This window comes from Vigna unguiculata, chromosome 3 (assembly GCF_037176805.1).
Source record: "Vigna unguiculata cultivar grain cowpea cultivar isolate G323 ecotype 2 chromosome 3, ASM3717680v1, whole genome shotgun sequence".
Lineage (NCBI taxonomy): Eukaryota > Viridiplantae > Streptophyta > Magnoliopsida > Fabales > Fabaceae > Vigna > Vigna unguiculata.
The window spans coordinates 60551879-60574669 of record NC_140794.1 but is presented as its reverse complement, the minus strand read 5'-3'; the positions used below and the strand labels follow the sequence as shown (position 1 = coordinate 60574669).

At 31.0% G+C, this 22791-nt stretch overlaps 2 protein-coding genes across 2 annotated transcripts; one reads left to right on the top strand and one right to left on the bottom strand.

Moving 5' to 3' along the window:
* The first annotated feature begins 766 nt into the window (after positions 1-766).
* LOC114175886 (K+ transporter 1) lies at positions 767-7238 on the top strand. The gene is made up of 11 exons (XM_028060728.2): positions 767-1089; positions 2171-2536; positions 2636-2693; positions 2792-3109; positions 3191-3436; positions 3541-3639; positions 3780-3812; positions 3896-4081; positions 4331-4525; positions 4626-4701; positions 6166-7238. The coding sequence occupies exons 1-11, from the start codon at positions 938-940 to the stop codon at positions 7047-7049; spliced, it is 2613 nt and encodes an 870-aa protein (XP_027916529.1). The 5' UTR covers positions 767-937; the 3' UTR covers positions 7050-7238.
* A 464-nt stretch (positions 7239-7702) lies between these two features.
* LOC114175887 (RING/FYVE/PHD zinc finger superfamily protein) lies at positions 7703-13917 on the bottom strand. The gene is made up of 7 exons (XM_028060729.2): positions 13654-13917; positions 13304-13562; positions 12149-12234; positions 11898-12044; positions 9016-9139; positions 8101-8387; positions 7703-7990 (listed from the first exon to the last, which is right to left on the bottom strand). The coding sequence occupies exons 2-7, from the start codon at positions 13491-13493 to the stop codon at positions 7898-7900; spliced, it is 927 nt and encodes a 308-aa protein (XP_027916530.1). The 5' UTR covers positions 13494-13562; positions 13654-13917; the 3' UTR covers positions 7703-7897.
* Between the last annotated feature and the right edge of the window lie 8874 nt (positions 13918-22791).

Sequence of the window (22791 nt, the reverse complement as noted above, 5' to 3'; positions counted from 1 at the left end):
GTCAGTACTGGTATAATTTAAGGATAAAATAGTACTAATTTATTATTAAATTTTTAAGTTATATTTGAATAATAAAATAGTTCCATAAAATTTAACATAATGACATAATTATAGATTTTTTACCAATTAGAAATTAAATCTACCATGCTTTATTAATTTAAAAATCAAATAATTATTTATCCATAATAATAATAATAAATAAATAAGAGAATAATAATTACATAAATAGTATTCATTTATTCATCCTTTTCAATTATAATAAAATTTTCTATAATAATATTTAATAAAGTGGAATTTTAGAAAAATAATCCCCAAAAAAGCAGAATCTTCTAAACAAAGTCTTATATATACGTTGAAGGAATAACACGAGTATTCAATAAAATAAAAAGAAAAGGTTTACAAGATCAATTACCACTCTTTATTTTGCAGAAATGATAGATTCAATCTCTTTAATTAAATATCTTAAAATTGATACTAAGCATTCAGGTTCGTCGGATCAACCGCACGTTACCATCCTAATTAAAATTGATACTAAGCATTCAAATTAATATTTTTTTAATGTAAAATTTATTACATAAAAGTGTAAAAATGTAATAAATTTATTTTTCAAAATAAAAACGTGCCAGTTCTAATTGTTGAAAATGATTACTACAAATATATTTAATTAATTTCAATAAATATTGTTAAAAAAAAAAATCCACGAGAGTTTCCGGATTTGAGTTGGCCTGGTGTGTATATAAAGGACACGAGACGCTGTGGTTCATTGCCAGTTGCCACCATTCTCCAACCGAGAATCGCTTCCGAACAAAAGCACGTTCATAACCGCTTCCCAATAGCATGCCGACCAAAACTCTCTTTTCACTAACATTTCAGTAAAAAGTCACACACGGTCTCAACACAGCCACCACCAAACTCTACAAAACACAAATAAACAAAAATGTTGGGCTGCGGCCAAGAAGAGATTGAACTGTCACGGGATGGCAGCCACTACAGTCTCTCCACCGGAATACTTCCGTCTCTCGGAGCCAAAAGCAACCGCAGAATCAAGCTGCGCCGCTTTATTCTATCGCCCTACGACCGCCGTTACAGGTTTTTAATTTTTATTTTTCAAATTCAATGTTCATTGCGTTTTCTTTGTTTAAATGCTGTCTTAACAGATTTTGTTTCTGCATCGTTTCAATATATTTTTTACATTTTTTTTTTCTTCTCGAGAGAGAAGGGGAAAGAAAACAAGGACTTATGGCGTTCATGCTTACTTGCTGCTGTTTCTTTGTTTTCCCCGGAGCGAAGCTTGTTGAGTTGTTTTGTTGCACTTTTAAATTGTTTTTCATTAGATGCTATTTTTTTGTTCTATTCCATTCTTAAATCCTGCTTTGATAGTATTCTGGCCTTTCCTTCCTTCCTCAATGTCGAGTATTCACGTTCTTTTTCTTTTCTTTTTTCAATTTTGTGGCCTCTTCTTGATTCTATAATTTTTCTAATTGCTGAATGGTAATATCTGTCGGTTTTCTTTTGACGGGTTCCTGTGTTTTTATTACTGTGTCGTTTTCCGTGTTGTTCATAACCTGAATTGACCGCACTGGATCTCTTCCTTGTGATCCCTGCTGATTACAGAAAGAGCAATTTCGCTCCTTTCATTTTCTTTTACGTTTCATTTTCTTTTTTTTAATAATAGTTTCATTGCTTTGTCTCTTAGAAATTGTGCTTCCATTGAGATCTATTCAATTCATTAAAAATCATACACCAATTGCAACGGCCTTCTCATTTGAGGTCGGCTACAAAAATCACATTCTGACTAACGTATCAATCTATATATAAAAAAAAAAACAATGTTTTCGGTTTTGGTTTACTTTGTTGAACTTGAGTTTTCAAAGGCAGAGGCACGAGCTTCCATCTGGCAGTAGTCAAACTGTGAAGTTTGACTTTGTTTCTTTGGATTTGAAACAACTAGAGTCTGGTGGTTGTTGTGCATGCAATGGAAGAGTTCGCATTGAATTCCACCGAAAATAAGTGTCAAGGGATAATTCAAAACTCCTTATAAATATGTTTTGTTGTTGACTCTGTAATTGAAACTGAGATTTGGTGTATAAAAATATTTTTCTTTTCTGTGTTTTCCAACGCAGATGAGTAACACTGGTATTAGGTAAATAAAATTTGTTGGATTTTGCAGGATATGGGAAACTTTCCTTATTATTCTGGTATTTTATACTGCCTGGGTTTCTCCCTTCGAATTCGGATTCTTGAAGAAGCCAGAACCACCGCTTTCCATTACGGACAATATTGTGAATGGATTTTTTTTCGTGGATATAGTTCTGACCTTCTTTGTGGCTTACATTGACAAAAGCACCTATTTGATCGTGGATGATCGGAAACAGATTGCTTGGAAATATGGAAGGACTTGGCTGGCCTTCGATGTTATCTCCATCATTCCTTCAGAGCTTATACAAAAGATATCACCTTCTCCTCTTCAATCTTACGGTTTATTCAACATGCTTCGCCTATGGCGTCTTCGGAGAGTCAGTGCTTTGTTTTCTCGGTAATATTGACTGTTTTCCAATGATGCAATGTTTTCCAAAAAAAATTTCTCATTTATTTGGCTTGTAACTGTGAATATGAATAATACATTTTTGAGTAGGCTTGAGAAGGACAGAAACTATAACTATTTTTGGGTTCGGTGTGCCAAGCTTATTTCTGTAAGTTTCTAAACTTATTATATTTATCATCTTTATAAAAAAGGAAGATGAATTTGACATGTTCAACAGTACACTGATTGTGTGAGTGATTTTTATAGGTTACCCTCTTCGCTGTTCATTGTGCTGGGTGTTTCTATTATCTTATTGCTGCACGTTATCATGATCCAAAGAAGACGTGGATTGGTTCAACGATGGATAATTTCCTTCAACACAGCTTGTGGTCAAGATACGTGATGTCTATTTACTGGTCTATTACTACCTTAACAACTGTCGGTTATGGAGATTTGCATCCAGTGAATTCAAGGGAGATGACCTTTGACATCTTTTATATGCTCTTTAATCTGGGGTTAACAGCGTATTTGATTGGTAATATGACCAATTTGGTTGTCCATGGCACAAGTCGAACCAGAAAATTTGTAAGTATAAGGATGTAGTCCCAGTTAGTAATTTTAATATCACGAATATGTAAAAGTTATATGACTTTTCTCAATTATCAGAGAGATACCATCCAAGCTGCCTCAAATTTTGCGCAAAGGAATCAATTGCCTCATCGGTTGCAAGACCAAATGCTTGCCCACTTGTGTTTGAAGTATAGAACAGACTCGGAAGGTTTGCAGCAGCAAGAGACACTTGATTCTCTTCCTAAGGCCATCAGATCCAGCATTTCACATTATCTTTTCTATTCTCTGATCGATAAGGTCTACTTGTTTCACGGGGTTTCGAATGACTTGCTCTTTCAATTGGTAAATGCAATTCTTTTGTCCCTGCTCACAATTGATACAAATATTAATATTAATTTTAATCTTCAATTTGTACTGAGGGCCCTATTTTTGACTCACTATAAAAGGTGTCAGAGATGAAAGCTGAATATTTTCCACCCAAAGAAGATGTTATCTTGCAAAATGAAGCCCCCACTGACTTTTATATACTGGTCACTGGTGCCGTGGTAATTGTCCAACTTATTTATGTGAATAGTGTATCCGACTTTCAAAATTTAGTATTTATTGTAACACAATATGAGATTTTTCTTCCTCTGAAGCAATCTTACAAAAAATGGTTTCTAATAATGTCTTAATTGTTTGACAGGAACTGGTAGTTCTTAAAAATGGGGTTGAACAGGCAAGTTCACTTATTAATACATGATGAGAAAGAATGATGGAATGCATAGTATGACACTAAGTAATGTTAGTAACTGATTTCAGGTTGTTGGAGAGGCCAAAACTGGTGATCTTTGTGGTGAGATTGGTGTGCTCTGTTACAAGCCACAGCTTTTCACCGTTCGAACGAAGCGACTGAGCCAGTTGCTGAGGCTAAATCGGACTACTTTCTTGAATATTGTTCAGGCCAACGTGGGAGACGGAACCATTATCATGAATAATCTGCTTCAGGTCTGCATAACATCATGATCATTCATTGCATATTGACAATGAAAAATAGCACACATTTTCATAATTTAGTTAAATAGCCTTGCAATATCAGAGTAGTATATCTCCTGGGCCCTGCTATATATTGTACATAGGTTTGTTCAAATATAATAATCGAATGTAAAAAAACTTGTTTTTTTTAAGAGATATTAAGTATCTTATTCAACAGAGCAATGAGTAAATTTATGTATGTGGACTTATTATGGTAAGCAGCATTTAAAAGACCTCAACGATCCAATCATGGAGGGAGTTTTGGTGGAGATTGAGACCATGTTAGCTCGTGGTAGAATGGACCTACCAGTGAGTGTGTGCTTTGCGGCAGCAAGAGGGGATGACTTGTTGTTACATCAGTTGCTGAAACGAGGAATGGATCCAAACGAATCCGACAACAATCGAAGGACAGCTTTGGTGGGTGAATAGTTATAATTTTGTTTTTGACCTTCTTTACATGGTTTTTATTTTCTATTTCTTCTAATCTACAGTGCTTTTTTTTGTTTTGCAAAATCAGCACATAGCAGCATCTCAAGGGAAAGAAAACTGTGTTCTGCTTCTGTTGGATTATGGGGCGGATCCTAACATTACAGGTACATATTTCTTACCACTTAAATTATATTGGTTACACGCTTACACTATTAGACATGTTCTTAGATCAAACGATAAAAATTACTTTGATTCGAATACGTACCAAAATTTTGAAGAACTGTGGAAAATGAAGACTTCTATGCATGACAATTCCTACAAAGTCAGGATTTCAAAGTTAACTAATAAGCATTTGTATTCTTGCCTATTATTTTAAGTCTGCCACATTAGACGTTTGTCCCACTGCCCAGGACTCGGAATCAGTGATTATTTAAATGAAGATTTTTTTTTTAAACATTAGAGGGCTATTATATGTACAAAAATAGAATGTTTTCATTGCTAAATTAAAAACAGAAACTTGGTTTATCATTTCCTTTATTTTCCAAAACTTTAATGTCCCTAGCATCAGCATGATGTTACACCATTTAAATAAATAACCTATGGCTCACATGCCTATCTTTGATAGTCGTCAGTGTGTGATAATTCCTTTTCTTGGAAACGTAGCATAGATTTCCTGTATTTGGATTTCTACAACTTATTTAACAATTACCACTAAACCAATCAAGTTGTGCCGTGTGAGGTCACCATACTCATAAATTTTAATATCTTTGAATTTTCTACACCCATGTGCTCATATTTCGTGTAGGATTAATATACTTAAATTATCTATCGTTGCATAGTCTGTGTCCTCACTTTGTGATATTTAATATTTGTCAACATTCTAGTGGTCCTTAGCAAACAATGTGAGGTTGAAGAGGGAAAAAGGTCAATTGCAATGTAATGACCAATAATAGAAAATGATGTTATTAATTTGATAATAATAGGAAAGAGAGTGCATTATGCATGTCTCCTATTAGAAAACTAAAGTCTCTCATGGTCGGTAACCAACTAATTGTAAATCAACATACTATTACGAGAAGTCGAAGAGCCGTATATGGTCACCAAAGCGGAATGATCGACGCCTCTTTTGGTGTCCAAAAAGTAATAAAATTTTTGCTATTTGGTGGTGTTCGTCTCTACTTGAATTTTTTATTTCGTTGAAAAAAGAAGTGCGCAGAAGTCTTCGTTAAATTAAAAATAGAGAGATGGCATTTTCCATGTTATCTTATTCACAAGTTGCGAAAAATTCAGAGCCGATTCGTGGATTGTAATTAATTTTCTATCACGAATTTCGTATTAGAATATAGAATGTCATTATTTAAGTAATTAATTATCGATGCAAATCAAACAAGCTGTAGGTGGACCTTGTAACACCCACTCCCCTCATGACACAATAATATCTAAATCTTATCAAGAAGTCGTTATCAAATGACATGCATGTGCATGGAGTGCAGTGGGAAAAAAGAATTAGACCAACAAGTTGCTTTAAACCATTTAAAACATTTTTCCTGGGTTTGTTTCTTTTAGTGATAGTACTGATAAGAAAAAGAAAAAGAAAAAACTGAAGAAGGTAATAATGGTACGTGCAGATTTGGACGGTAATGTGGCACTATGGGAGGCTATGGTGGGAGAACATGAGTCAGTGAGGAAGGTGTTGGCAGAAAACGGAGCTAACTTGCAATGCGGGGATGTGGGCCAGTTTGCATGTAGCGCTGTTGAGCAGAACAATTTGAAGTTGCTGAAGGAGATAAAGCGGTACGGAGGAGATATCACCCTTCCGAGCATCAACAGTGGGACCACAGCATTGCACGTTGCAGTGTCGGAGGGCAACGTTGAAATGGTGAAATACCTTTTGGATCACGGGGCAAGCATTGACAAGCCGGACAAGCATGGCTGGACCGCCAGAGGTCTGGCAGATCAGCAATCACATACAGAAATAAAAGCCATTTTTGACTCTACTGGGGACCCTAAGGTTCACTCTTCCCTTTCCATTCCCGAGAAGCAGAGTGCGTTCAGGTTCCTTGGAAGGTTCACTAGTGAGCCAACCATGCCTTTACCCCTTGAGGGTTCATTTCATGGAGCGGATGCCTCTTTGAGCCAGAGCCAGAGACAGAGCCAGAACCGTCCAAGGCGTAGGAGCAGCAATTATCATAATTCACTCTTGGGGATAATGGTGGCAGCACATAATGGGGAAAAGGACCTGCTTTTGCCTCTTGACATGAATAACACGGGAAGCAATGGCATGAAGAGTAGTAGTCCAGCTAGAGTGATTATTAGTTGCCCTGAGAGGGGTGAGGTTGTGGGGAAGCTTGTTTTACTACCTGGAAGCTTTCAAGAGCTGCTTGAGATTGGAGCCAAAAAATTTGGTTTCTATCCTGCCAAGGTTGTTTGCAAAGATGGAGGTCAAATTGAAGATTTAGAGGTTATTAGAGATGGTGATCATCTGGTCTTTCTCGGTGCTGGTGAGTTGTAGAATCCAAGTGTCCAACTCCAGCACCACTTTAGGATGGCATGCATGTGTAGAGTATGCGTATGCGTATAAGAAACGTCTTTACTATCACTGTAATTTTTTCCCGGTCTTGTATTTTGATCTCAAATGTAAATCTTTTAGCCCTCTTATCAATTTTTCTTATGTGGAATAAAATATTTTCCCCTTCTGTTACTTTACACAAAGCTTTACTTTTTTGGAAGTTACGATTACTGTGAAGAGGGAAGATGTAAGGGGGGCACGCAAAGTAGTGTTCCCCCACCTTGTTTTCTAAATTGTGTAGACAAAAACACGAGACTACAAAAACATACGGCACTGTCATCAATTGGATTAAAAACTGAGTGCACTCTTGTACATGAGCTATATCCAGTGCACTGTTATGAATTGGTTAGAGATGTACATCACTTATCAGAGCACTCTTGCAGCCACTAGCCATCATTCTCCCCCACCTCAACATAAAAACGGATAAAGTGATTCATCACAACAACACACTAGACTTATTCTGGGTAAGCATGTAAAATTGCCGTGGCCCTCCAAACCTTATATAACAACAAAAATTATCTGTGGATACCAAGAAGCTTTTTTTATTGAAAAGGAGGGCATATGTGATGTGATACAAAGAAATATAGACAGCGATATAAACTAATAAGGTATTTGGAGAGGTCCACTAATCATTTTTATCATTTTTCAGTCAGATTTGAAGTATACAGAATCTGGCAAGATCCAGATTCTTTGCTTAAAAGAGAAGAGAGCGATGACTGTAAAAGTCAAATAAAGCAACAACTTGATACCGTAATCATTCAAAAGCATTTTTACAGATAAGTGCTTTGTAATCACAAAAGCTTGAGCATTTTCAAGCGGCCTTCATGTTCTGGGTCCAACTTTGGTGGGAAATAACAGCCACGAAGATCCTCTACTATGTATTCCTGTAAATATTTACAACAATAAATGTAAGACAGAAAGTACCAAATGTAGTAAATATGAAAAATCATTTCCGGCAGCTGATTCATGGACATTCAATATATCAGTATACTACCTTTGTAAGTTCCCTCTTGGTGAGGATATGGTAGTGCCTCTGCCAAATTCTTTGAATGGCCATGGTGGCAGCAAGAAAACCATACGCTATACCAAGAATTGCAAAGATGACAACGAAAACAACCACAAGAGCAAAGCATGCCTCCATTGAAGCGGGAAAGCAATCCAGGATTCCCCATCCATAACAACAGTTCTGACAACCAGCCATTCTGGGGTCATTGGTGTTGAGGGAGGAGCAATGCAGTATGAGACCAAAAAACCCAATCAGTACAAAAAAGGCCAGCACACCTGACATACAAATATAAACCATCAGAGAGAGAGAAACAGGAAGCAAAAGCTAGAGCTTCCAAACAATTATTACTACCGACGGATTAATTAACTAAATGTGAAAATAGGTCCATTAATGAAATTTGTATAGATATTACAATTTGAACCCTTTAAGGAACATGCAAACAAAATAGCCCAGATACAATGTTATACACGTTAAAACTAACTTTCTATCATGGTGTTCCTCTTTTTCCCCTCCATAAAGCCATTAAACAGGGATGGAGTATACTATTTCTATTAATGACTTTAATAGGCTTGGATCCTCCCGTGTTATTTGATATGTAGTTTAATTCGAATCAAACTTAACTAGTCTGGTTATGTGTCTTTGTCTCTCCGACATGACTACAGTGTAACATGAATGAATGGATCCAAATTCCACTCAAATACAGTATGAACAATAATCTCTTAGCAACTCTTTTGAGATTAACATTAAACATTAAGGATGAGGCAAATATCAAAGCGGATTACATGACGATATGGAGAAATATGATTACTTAATTTCACAAAAGCTGACAGCATAAATAAGACAGACAGAGGAATTTTGGCCATTGGTTAACAACAAATAACTTGGATGACCAAAAAAGCTTACCAATACAATAATAAAATGGAATTGGATGCTTTGACAGTATCCTATCCCAGCCATCATCAAATGAGTTCCTGAACGAACCATCTTTGTCCATGATGTACGCAAAGCCACCAATAGCTGCAATCACCTATCAAATAAATAGAACACAGCTTAAGACAAAACTTGCAAGTAAGCATTATATGACAATATGTTCCATACAAATAAAGGTACATCAACCAATTTTCAAAACAAAAACTAAAAGTATAAAAAACGTTAATTTACAAGACCTTAATTATCAATATTGACACAAGATTGGGAAAAAAATGTAAAAATATGGACATTGACCGTGACAGCTAGTTCGTTTATCAGCTATGACAAGATTGTTAAACTAGAGAGTTTACATAATAAACTCGTTAAGCTTCCGTAGACTTGACTTCCAAACTTGAAAAGAGTTTACCTATATAAAAAGATAATATCGACAAATCTAGTAATGACACGTATGCATATTATAACATGATACTTTAACACAGCAATAACTCAACATTTCAACCCCATTATATGGGAAAGTAGTAACCACAATAATAAAGTAAGATAGTACATTAGTACTAAACAAGATCAAACTAAATATTGACCAAATCATACACAAATTCATAAAAACACAAGTTCCTTAAGTGAAAAGATTTAGAAAAAGTTAACTTCTTGGAATGACATGGCCCCATAGTAACAATGCTACATTTACATTGTCTTCAAGAACAATGCATCACAAGCATAAAACACTGTCATTGTTGGGTCAATGTATTTTATGGTGGTGAGCCAAATATCCAGCATATAAATATCATGAATGCACGGGGGCTGTGGCAGAAAGAAAGTCATGGCAGAAAAATGTACACACACACACTAAATATAAATGACGAATATGTTAAGAAAATCATAATGACAAACTAATTTTATAACATTTACAAAATTCTCATGATTGTCATCACATAAAGTTCTAAACATAACTCATAAAAACACTTGAGATTTCATTTAGTAACTTTAGGATGCATTGCTTGGGTTTCTGGTACTTGACATTATCCTATAAATGGAGAATAATTGGGAACAATGTTTTACAAGCAAGCATAAGAGCAACAAGCAAATAACTGGTTCTGAAATTTTGAAAAAAGAAAAGAAAACTATAAAACAGACATCTAGATGAAGACAAACATGTGAAAAGACGAGAAGATGAGCAAAGAAGAGAGGAATAAATGAGAAGGAAAAGAAAATAAAACAAATCGAGGAAACATGAAAAAAATAGAAAAAAAAAATACTTAGTTTCAAGGTTTAGGTCATCAGAGCTTAGGGTCCGCTGCAGTTCAAGTCACCAAAGTAAGTTATTGTCATAGACAACTCAAAGGAGACTCAACGACGGAGAAGGCTATTTTAAAAGAGGGCTCGTTCTCACCCATGTCAAAGCTTGGGGTTATTTTAGAATGGACCAAGCCCAAAATCATGTCTTTAATAAACAAAAATAAAACGAAAATGCAGATAATGTGCCATAGTTGCCATGCCTGTAGCTGGTACCACAATGGAAATGGCAAAGATGTCATATCCTTCAGAATAGCAAATGGCAGAGACTAGCAAAACCGCCATTCCATTCCTTGACGGCACCACAGGAACCACCATATGACAACACTGTTCTTAACTTGGGAGTGTATGCGGATTTACAAGATTTTACTCAAAAAAAGTTTGATAGTGAATTAACATGTTTTCTTTACATAGAACCGTAAACTCGTTACAGTATACAAGTTAGCTTGAGCATTTGACTACAATAGATACGAACTACAAAAATTCATCTCTACAAAAAAAAATCCTAGCAATTAAAAGACTCTTGAAACTAAAATACCGTCATCTCATATAAATTGGTGTCATCCAAGGTTGTCAAAATCTCAAATTAACATTTCAACTTTTAGGAGATTAAGATCTGAGATAGAGAAAATTAACTAATCCATTATCAAACCCTTTTTTAACTAAACTCTCAAGTCAAGAAGTGAGACAAAGAGTTTAAAATCAAATGTTTTTTGCTTGGCTTTTAAGCCATAATGACAATGTTTCATTAAAACTCAATTTTTGAAGAAAATAACTCCTTGTTTGAATTATTTTCACATTAAGAACTTATGCTTTCATGAATTTATATACGATATAATCATCTATGTAGTTTAATCGTATTTAGCACTATTGTACTATCATACTTTATTGTTGGGATTTGCTACTTTTCTTTCTTATGAAGTGGAAATATTGAACTATTGTTGTATTATGAGTATTATCTTATACATCATCAATATTTTTTTATATTAGGTAAAATCTTACGAATTTATGAGTTAAATCTACAAGTCAAGTATATGAAAGTTTCACAAGGTTAAGTACACTCTCGAGTATGTCACCTTGCTCATTACCATAATTATACAAAACAATAATAATATGTGATATCCTATTTTGGATTCCACATTTTTTTGACTTCTTTGCACTTTCAATTGATACCAGAGAAACCACCTCACTGTTATATTCCAACCTCCCACTTCAGTTACTTTTCTCTCCATAAACTATACCAATTCAAAAATTAAAAAATGTAGACCAAAAGCCTGTCTTTCCACTAGTATCCGTTACATATCTATTGTTGCTACGCCAATGCAAATAAACATTTACGAAAGTCCAGTTTAACGATCCTACGGTGTAGGCACAATCTTCTTTCTAAAAAAAACGAGTGTTTACAAGATATAACTAACAAAATTTCATCATGGCAACATATGTAGGAGTGACTTGAAAATGAGATATTCTAAACAAAGAACATCTGACTTGAGATAGCTTAATAAAAACAAGGAAAACATAATCATGAATATGAAGGATAAGGAAGAGCTAAGAATGCTCACAGTCTGTACAGCCAGAAAAACAAGGAAAACATCCCTTGCCACAAAAAGTCTGAACTTTATTTTTCGCCAAGAGTTGTCCTCAAACAATTCAACTCTAAGATGAAATTGGGCTTTGCAAGTGGTGCAGTGAGAGAAGGCAAATCCTTCCTAAAAGGCAACAAAAATAAAAGTTCACCAGATTATTATATGATCTCTCAACAAGTTAATACTAGCAGTTAAAAATACATGAAGACAAGCATCAAATTATACACCTTTACAGAGCGCCAATGATCAAGACACGAGCGGTGAACAAACTGTTGAGTACCTTTGCACATGCATGGAGATATCAATTCATCCTCTACAAAATCAAACCCACAATTAGCTTTGCGAAGAATACCACCACCCAAACAATAACATCCATATTGTTGTTTGCTAACATCATGTAGCACTAATCTGATGAGTTGCCCAGGTTTGGAGTCAAGGTACAGGAAATGCCCACGTCTCAATAATAGATAGCCCTATCATCATTTTATCTTCCAAATTTTTGCTTGACAAATAAGATCATTGGTCTTCTTCTAAATTCTAATCACATTATTCAGTGCTGAAATTATTATCAATGGCAGATGGCAAACAATCACCACATCATTCTGTCAAGGTGGCAATGGCACAGCCATTTAACAACATTGACAGAAAATGAGAAAGTGCAGCACAGAAAGTTCTTTTTGCTGTTGTTTATTAAATTTAAGCACTGCATAAAGCATTTGGGAATGGGACACAAGTTCGTGCATGAATTCAACAGCAAACATTTTAAATAAAATGTCAATATATTTCAGAATTCCTTAGCCAAGTTTATTTTATCGAATCCCCTTTCATTAACCAAAATAAATTAAAAAGAAAATGATTTCAAGCATTAAAGTGAAAATAATTCCAAGTATCATCATACAGAACTCGAACAGCTAAATTTTCTAATTTCAGCCTCCACTGTCAAGGCGTGTAGAACAAGAAATGTCAAAACACAAACTTCTAGTTTGACAGTAAGCAAAATTAAATGGAAGGTGAAATTACATGACATTAGTTTTCGATTGTACAGTAAAAACAAAATCATAGCTTGTTCAGAAAGAACAAAAGTTACAACAAGGAACAATTTCAGACACTACAATTCTACAAATACAATTCACAGTGGAAAGGAAAAAACTGAAAACCACAAATATCGTATTTGATCACAATGTCACAAATTTTGATAATGACGACGATACACTGGTTCATATTCTGAGGACTCTAACTGCACTCTCCTAAGCCACTTACTTGTGAAGACTCTATTTTATTTACAGGGAAATGCCCAAATGCTCATATTTCACAATTTAACAATTCCAACCGAAAATGACAAAATTCGGCATAAATTTGAAAGCTTTTGGAGGAATTTTCACCTGGGTCAGAATCGCTTTCGAGGCAAATTCGACAACAGGGGAGTAATCCTGCCTCAACGTCTTCTTCGTCATCCTTGATCTCACCGGAGCTTCCCGGTGACTCCTCCTCCTCCTGATTAGGGAGCAAAGGGTCCGAATCACTAGGGTTTTGCATGACCGGTGGAGGCTGAAGCTGTACTTCCCCCTTCATTGATGGTTACTATTCAATCAAGCAAGTTTTGAGGATTGAAAACCCTAGCGCAACACGATATCGCCGAACCTATCACGGGGATCACAACATTCAGCTATTGACGGTGCGGAAAAAGATTGAAAACAAAAAGGGTGAATTGAATTAATTTCAAATAAGGTACCTGAAATTCGGAGGGGTCCTTGGTGAATCAGCTCGTGAGAATCTTGATGATAAAAATACAGGCGTAATGTAATGATATCCTCAGTGATGATAAACAAACAGGTTCAATGAACTGTTTTTGATTTCTTTTTCCGTTTGATTCTTCAATTTCACCAGCAAAATACAGGGCTCATTGTAATCACAAACCTAATTCTTGTCTTCACGTTTGACTTTAGATTTTATTTTATTTTTAAGGAAAACAACTTTGTAATGTGACCCTATAAGATTAGTCCGTGTAAATTTATTTATATAGATTTGAATAGTGTATTCAATAAACACTCGTTTAATACCCATCAATTAATTGATTTTATAAAATTTTCTTCGACAAAAAAATATATTTTGAACATTTATTTCTATATTAAATTTTGAATAATGATATTTTGATCATTTTTTGACCTAATAATCCATTACTTCAATCATCATTCAATTATTTATTTTGATTGATTTTATTGAGTGGTGTGATGTGAAAAATGAAGAATGATTGGAATGACATGTTAAAAGTGCATCAAAAAAATTGATCAAAATATCATTATCTTTAAGGCTATGTTCTTTTGAGTGAATCTACTATTCACAAGGAATGGAAAGAAATTATTAGGAGGTGAGTAGTGTATGTTTTTGAAGGTGATATAAGGTGATGTGAGGAGATGATTAGAAGGATGGACTAAAAATTAAATCTCACCATCTAGAGTGAGATTAGAGGATGACACAACTGGATTTACAAAATTACCCTTCATTATTTAATTTTTGTTATATGTGATTTAGCAGTTAAAATCAATACACGTGGTGATTTTAGTTCACTTTCTTAATTATATGTTAACGGTAATAATAATTGATTATGGTTATAATAAAAAATTATTACTTCTAAAATTACTATTAAAAAGAAAAAAAGTTTTCATGTAAATTAATTATTTTTCACCTTATATATTAATTTTTTTTTATACAAAATATATTGTATTATTCATTTTTTATAAATATTTGTTTTCTATTTTCAATCATTCAATAAAATTTATAAAATAATTTAAAATTATTTATATATAATTTTATATTACATATAACAATAGGGACATTTTGATAATCTAACTTTTTTTCTATTAATTTTTTTTTAATATATCACATTAGTCAATTCAGTTACAAACTTTCACACACTTCACTCTCTAATCCACTCTAAAATCACTTAAAAGAAATAACACCAACTTCACCCTCTAATCCTTACCATCTCTTCTTCTCCCTTTCCCTCTAATCATTCATCTCAAAAGAACAAAACCTAAATTTTAGGCTTAAATATTACTTTAGTTTTTATTTTCGTCAAATTTGTTTTTAATGTAATTTTTTTTATGTGTTTAACCAAGTCCCCAATTTTGTTAATTCTATTCAATTTGATTATTTTTTTATAACGGTGTTTAAATTATTAAAGGATTTGAACAATGTAAGTTATGTGTGAGTTTTTTTTGTTAATTTAGAAAATGTCTACATATAAAAGTATCGTGTTGCGAGACCGTGACCATGATAATGAAAGTGTCAGTGTCACGTGACATTATCAATGTCAATGCCAGTGTCACATGTTAGTGTCAGTGTCACTTATCAATTTTAGTGTCACGTGTTAGTATCTTATATTCAATTTCATTCTAATTTTGTTAATTTTGTTCAACTCACTTCCAAATTTTTTTCAAAATGGAGCAATTTTGTCATCTTTTTCAAATTGGGACCAAATTTAATTTTTATGTAAATGTTATACTAAATTTTTGTTAAAATTCACTTTTTTATTAAGTATTTATTTCATTATCTTTAACAAACTCTAACTATATTATTATAATATAACTATTAGATTTATGTTTGAATTTTCTACATGCGAAAAGTATGGGTAGAGTTAGTTTAAAATTAGGGTTAGACTTGGTTAAAAAAATTAGGATTAGAGTTAGTTTAAAATTAGAATGAAAATTCTTTATTATTTTTAAACCAACTGTAACCCTATTTTTTACATGTAACAAAAATCAAACATAAATTTAATAATTATACTTTAATAATATAATTAGAGTTTGTTTAAAAACAATGAAAGAAATATTTAATAAAAATGTGTATTTTAATAAAAACTCTGTATAACATTTATATAAAAATTAAATTTGGTCTCAATTCGGAAAAGGCCAAAATTGCTCCATTTTGAAAAAAAATTTGAATTGAATTAAAAATAATTAACGAAAATTGGGACTGAATCGAATATAAGGCATTGACACGTGACACTGACACTAACATATGACATTAATATTGACTTGACATGTGGCTGTGACACTTATTTTACATGTGGCAATGATACTGACTTCACATGTGATACGATACTACTTGACATGTGTACAATTTTTTGTTTAAATTAAGAAAAAATAAAGTATAAAAAACCACGAGCGGAAACGTGGCATACAATATTCACATCCCATCAACGATTTAAATAGTGTTACCAAATAGGACTAAATTTAATAAAATTGACGAAAATTTAGACATTATTGAACACACAAAGGAAAAAGAGAACCACATTAAACAAATTTGACGAAAATAGTAACCAAAGTACCATTTAAGCCTTAATTTTAATATGTAAAAAATACATTGAATATATCCATAAGCTTCATCAATTTAACCACCACAATTCGAAAAATAACCATTACATTTAAATTAACATCACCTTTGTTGTCATCTAATCAACCACGCTTTGTATTCACCAAATTTCACTCTAAGCAACTCCTATAGGTGTCAATTTGAGTCAATCCAACTCACACTGATTGAATTAAAAGGGGTCAGTACAATCTCAACTTGCTTTTTAGTGAACCTGAAATTTTGTAACGAGATTTGACCCATCACGGGTTAGTGGGTTGACTCACTTACTAATGTTTTATTTTTTCAATTTATTTTATATCTTGATTGTAGTACAATAAAAGTTGATTGACTATATTCAATTGACTCTATTCGTAGTTTTTATAGTAGTGAAATCAAAGATTTTACCTTGTTCTCCAAATATTTATATATATCTTTTTGGTTTCCTATTTTTGTTTTTCCAATTTTACCATCTTAAATTACTACTTTTTAAATTTAAATAATTATTTATAATAAAAAAATTATTTTTGAGTATTATCATTTTAGTAACTATTTTTTTTAATTCAAATAATTACTCATTATAAAATAATTATTTACTATTTTATCATTTTACTAATTACTTTTTCAAATTTAAATAATCACTCATAATATTATTTACACAATATTAATTATAATACATTTTATTTTAAAAATTAAAATTAATTTTATCTATAACTATAAACATCTTTTGTTTTTTCAATATACTCTTTTAATTACTACTTTTAAAATTTAATTGATATATTTTAAAAATGTGTGCAAGAAAGCATGTGTTACACTAGTTATTATAAAGATAATAGTTAAAAATTAAACTATGAACATATATAACTTGTCAAACTAATAAATCAAATATCTAAATTATTTAAATATTTCTAAACAATATTCTAGTACTTAAAAAGATCAAATTGTAAACCTATATAATTAAAAGTAGAAAAAATAATTAATATAAAATGGTAAAAATATTTATAAACGGTGTTGCTGGTGGGTTATGGGTTAATTCACCTTCAACCCAACTAGAACTTCTTTAACGGTAAGTGAGTCAAACTCAAACCAACTCACATTAAAAATAATTGATTTTTTTGATTTTTTTTCAATCCGTTATAACGCTAACCATGGTGAGTTGGTTCATGAGTTAAACTCATTTTGTCATCTTTATTGATAATATTAGGGTATCCCACACAAAAGATAAAATAAAATATAAGTCAGCTTTTATATGTGCATGCAAAAAATATTTTTATTGATTAATTTTTCCTTGGTTCATAAAATATGAAAACGAACCTTGAATTTATATTCCTACTAGAAAAAAAGATTAGAAGACTAGTACAACTTGAATTTTTTTTTAAATACATCAAATCTCGTGTAAAGAGTAAATTTTCATCAAAAAAAAAAAAAAAAACCCATTCGAACATTGGTTGGTAATCTTCAATTACTTTTGCATGAAACTCAACTTTATAGATTCTTCTTGAGTTTTAGCTAAAAATACAAATTATTAAATTATTTTTTAAATCTCAGTTGAAAGTTCCATATCGACAAAAGATAAGACAATTTCATAATATATAAGTGACAATTTCATAATATATAAGTGAGTGCAAATTTCACCTTACAAATTAATTGTTGTGAGATTGAGTTAGATTTTAAGTTCACTTCTAACATATAATATATAAGTGGGATGAAACTTTCCTTATAAGCCTTAAGCTTTAAGCCAACTTTTAATAAGTTCCAACATTTTTTTGTTACAATAGTAGGTTTTGTCTTATCGGATAAGGGAAGGATTTAAAATTTATTACAATATTTTACATTTTGGATAATTTTTTTTAGGCTTAATTGAGGACTAAATTGAAAACAACTAATGTTAGCTTGACACGTGGTAAATCATGACTTGTCACGTGGCAATAATTTTTTTTTTAAATAAAACAATCTCAAATTGATACGTGTCATAACCATAAAGTGACACGTGGCAATTTATTTTTTTTTAAAAAAAATTTAAAGAAATTTTAAAAATTACAAAATTCCACACAATGACACGTGGAATATACGGAGACAGTGTTAACGTCAACTTAACGGCAGGGACCAAATTGAACCTTTTTTAAGAATTAGAGGATGACCAAATTGAATCAAAAAATAATAAGGAGACCCAAATGAACCAAACCAACAAATTAGGGGACCAAGCCTTTTTTTTTTATATTTCAAATTTAAAACTTGGATTTTTGGTATTTTGCAGATACTCTTTGCCAAGTCTATAATTCGAAAACTTTGAACAAAAACACGTGACATGGTTTTTGATAATGAGATTGTAGAATTAGAGGAAAATTATGTAAGGACTAGGGATGTCAAAAAAACATGTATCTGCGGGTATCTGTGGATAAAATTTATAACGAATAGGAAATGAATATTTTAAATGGATACTCGCAGATAACGGGTACGTGTATTTTTAATATCCACTTGTTCACGGGACGAGTATGAGTATCATAGTATTCATACCCATGGATACCCGTACCCAATATACTCTAATTTAAATTAACAAAAAACATGATTAAAATATTAATATATTGATTTTGAATGAGTTACTTTTTTATCAATTAGTATTAAAAAATTCATTTATTTGTAAACTGTCATTCAACACTATTTAAATGAGTTATTTGAACTTTGTTTAAAATTTATGAATGTTATGTATTGTATTTTATTTGAATTTACGATTAAAATATATTTTTAATTTTTAATTTTTTTTGTAAATACCCGTTGATAACCGTGTGTATCCATAGATAGAGATGGCAAATAAACCCGTCCCCGTGGGTATTGCCCGAACCCGTTCTCGTTTTGACGGGGAATCCCCGCATTGACTGGGTATGGGTATGGGTATGGGGAATCCCCGATTTTTTCAATTGGGTATGGGGATGGGGATGGGGATGAATATATCCCCGCCATAATACCCGTCCCCGCCATATTTCCATCATCGTTTAAATTATTAAAATATTCACAATTAATTAAGTAACCCTATATATTCTTTTTATTTTTATTTCTTCTAAATATTTGGTTTGTCATGAAACTTATTCGCATCTCCAATATATTTTTTATCTTATCATAATCTTTATGTAATTATGTTAAAATGATGTATGTCAATTAAAAAAAAAATTATGTCTAACATTTGAATATTTCTATTATTTTTTAATATTTTTATTTATTGTATATTTTCCTTTCACATGAGAATGTTTAATACTCTTAATTTAAGTGTTTAATAGCATAAACATTTCATTTACTTGGTAATATAAAAAAATATTTTCTTATTATTATTAATTTTTATTTCATTTCAATAACTCTTTTATTTCGGTAAAACAATTTTTGTTATTTTTCAACCATTGAGTATATATGTTGATATTTGAAAAGTTTTCTTAGATCTCTAAGATATTTTTCGTCTTATCATATCCTTAATTATACATTTGTTTTTTCTTTGTGCAATTCTTTCCAATCGTCTCCATATTGTTTATAAGACACACATTTGTTAATTTTTTAATATTTTTATTTTTGTTTATTTTCATCATGTAGAATACTATTTCGATAATTTTTATCTAATTATTTTTTATTTTCTAACTCATTACAATCATACTTTAATTTTTTCACTATAATTGTATAAATAATTTTTATTTACTACAATATAAAAATTTAATGTAATTGCCATGAATATTTTTTTATCACCCTCCAACATATATTGGAGTTTAAAAGATACAATATCTATGATAAAATTTTATTATGTTTATTATTTGTTCTTTGCGTCATTTTTTTTATCAACCATTGAGTATATATGTTGATATTTGAAAAGTTTTCTTAGATCTTTAAGATATTTTTCATCTTATCATACCCTTAATTATATATTTGTTTTCTTTTGTGTGATTCCTTCCAATAGTCTCCAAATTGTTTATAAGACACACATTTATTAATTTTTTAATATTTTTTTTGTTTATTTTCATCATGTAGAATACTATTTCGATAAATTTTATCTAATTATTTTTTATTTTCTAACTCATTACAATCATACTTTAAGTTTTTCACTATAATTGTATAAATAATTTTTATTTACTACAATATAAAAATTTAATGTAATTGTCATGAATATTTTTTATCACCATCCAACATATATTGGAGTTTAAAAGATACAAGATCTATGATAAAATTTTATTATGTTTATTATTTGTTCTTTGCGTCATTTCTTTATCAACCATTGAGTATATATGTTGATATTTGAAAAGTTTTCTTAGATCTCTAAGATATTTTTCATCTTATCATACCCTTAATTATATATTTGTTTCTTTTTGTGTGATTACTTCCAATAGTTTCCAAATTGTTTATAAGACACACATTTGATAATTTCTTAATATTATTTTTGTTTATTTTCATCATGTAGAATACTATTTTGATAAATTTATCTAATTATTTTTTATTTTTTAACTCATTACAATCATACTTTAATTTTTTCAATATAATTGTATAAATAATTTTTATTTACTATAATATAAAAATTTAATGTAATTGCCATGAATATTTTTTTACCACCATCCAACATATATTGTGGTTCAAAAGATACAAGATCTATGTTAAAATTTAATTATTATGTTTATTATTTGTTCTTTGCATCATTTTGATCAAGTGATGTATTATAACTTTTATTAGTGTATAAAATATAGATTCATTATAATTTAAAAAATTGAAGTAAACAAACATTTAAAATATATTTTAATTTAAATTTTTTTTTCCTTTTATATTTTTTTAAAAATATTTTTTCCTTTTATAGTTTTTTTAAAAAATATTTTTAAAGTTTATCAACTAGGTTTCATTAATGTTTGCAAATTTAATAAATGTTTGTGTTCTCATTAAATTTTATTTGGTATTCTAATATAAAATGTAAACAATTATAATTTATTTCAAAGTATTTGATATCAAAGAAACAACCATACTCCTAATATTGAATATTTAATAATATTATGTTTCCTTTACCGTAATTTTTATTATTTTATAAAAATTAGTTAAAATTAATATTAAAGTAGTAAGTAAACGGGTACGGGTATGGGTACGAGATTATACCCGTTACCCGGTGGGGATGGGGATTGAACAAAAGTTTGATACCCGTTGGGTTTGGGTATGGGGATGAGGATGAATTTTTTTTACGGAGATGGGTATGGGATAGTGAAACCCGTCCCCGCCCCGCCCCGTTGCCATCCCTATCCATGGATATTAAAAGATTATGTGGATACCTACATAATAGATACTCGACAAATATGGGTACAGGTACGGGATAAAAATATTCAGCAAATAGGGTACGAGGAACCATGCTACTACCAGTACTTTACCCGCCCTGTTGATATCCCTACTAAATACCAAGTTTGAAGGACAAGAATAAAATCTTATAAAATTTAAGAAATTGAAAACATGTTTAAATATTTAACAATTTAACTAATGAAATTGCGTTTTTAAGGATTATGAAATAACCTTCGTATCATTCCATTATTATTTAAATAATATATTCATTAAATAAGTCATATGAAATTTATTTAATGAGATTAAAATTATGTATTTGTTAAATCGGATTGAAAATTGTGCATTTATCCATTTAATTGAAATAATATAATACGAGTACTGTGATATTTAATGTTTCATTCATGCACTTGTACACATTAATAAAAATATTTCACATCTTATAACTGAAAAAACAAATTATGGTGATTATTCTAATATTAACTATTTTTTAGTCCTATAAAAAAAACACTTTATTTAAAATAAAACCCATCTAATCATTGGTACCACTGGCTTACTTACAAAAAGTCTCTCATATGTCACTTTCTAAGATTTCTTGTATTGTACTTGCACCAATACTAAATTACGTATTTTGCTGTTTTTGTGAAAAAGAAATTAAGTGACAAAATGAAATATTTTCTCTCACCTTTAATTCATTAGAAATGGGTAGGGAGCACAGAAACTCTAAAATAAAAAAATATTAAAACCTAATTCAGAAAAACATGATTGAAATTTTATTTTTATGTATCTTTCAAACAAAATAATTTAAAAAATTGTATTCTTTTACATCTTAAATTTAATAAATAATTTTAATATTTTACATACATAATATAAAACTAGAAGAAAGACGACCATTGATGGGAGAATTAGTTGAGAAAAGTTTGACCACTTTGCCAAGTTCGTCAAATGCGGAAAAAGCTTTATCTTATAACGCGTAATGATAATTACAAAATACTTTTAGGATGTGTTTCTTTTGAGGGATAGATATGCGGAGAGTGTGAAGATGAATTTGTATAAATTTGGGTGGATGAATTTTTATATTTTTTGAGTGGATTTAGATGGTAAAGTGAGTGAATTTAGAGATAAATTTGATGAAAGTTAGTGAAAGAATTGATTGATGTGATAGATAAAATAAATTATAAAAATAGATAGAATTAGAAAGTTACCAAAATACCCTTGATTAAAAAAGAGAATGATT

Excerpts from the sequence above, each read along its gene's own strand:
- LOC114175887 (XM_028060729.2), bottom strand. The coding sequence starts at position 13,493 with ATGAAGGGGGAAGTACAGCTTCAGCCTCCACCGGTCATGCAAAACCCT. Across the intron at positions 12,045-12,148 it reads ATCATTGGCGCTCTGTAAAG|GAAGGATTTGCCTTCTCTCA; the intron begins GTGTATAATTTG and ends GTTGCCTTTTAG. Across the intron at positions 9,140-11,897 it reads TTTTTCTGGCTGTACAGACT|GTGATTGCAGCTATTGGTGG; the intron begins GTGAGCATTCTT and ends TTTATTTGATAG.
- LOC114175886 (XM_028060728.2), top strand. The coding sequence starts at position 938 with ATGTTGGGCTGCGGCCAAGAAGAGATTGAACTGTCACGGGATGGCAGC. Across the intron at positions 2,537-2,635 it reads GTCAGTGCTTTGTTTTCTCG|GCTTGAGAAGGACAGAAACT; the intron begins GTAATATTGACT and ends ATTTTTGAGTAG. Across the intron at positions 4,526-4,625 it reads ACAATCGAAGGACAGCTTTG|CACATAGCAGCATCTCAAGG; the intron begins GTGGGTGAATAG and ends TTGCAAAATCAG.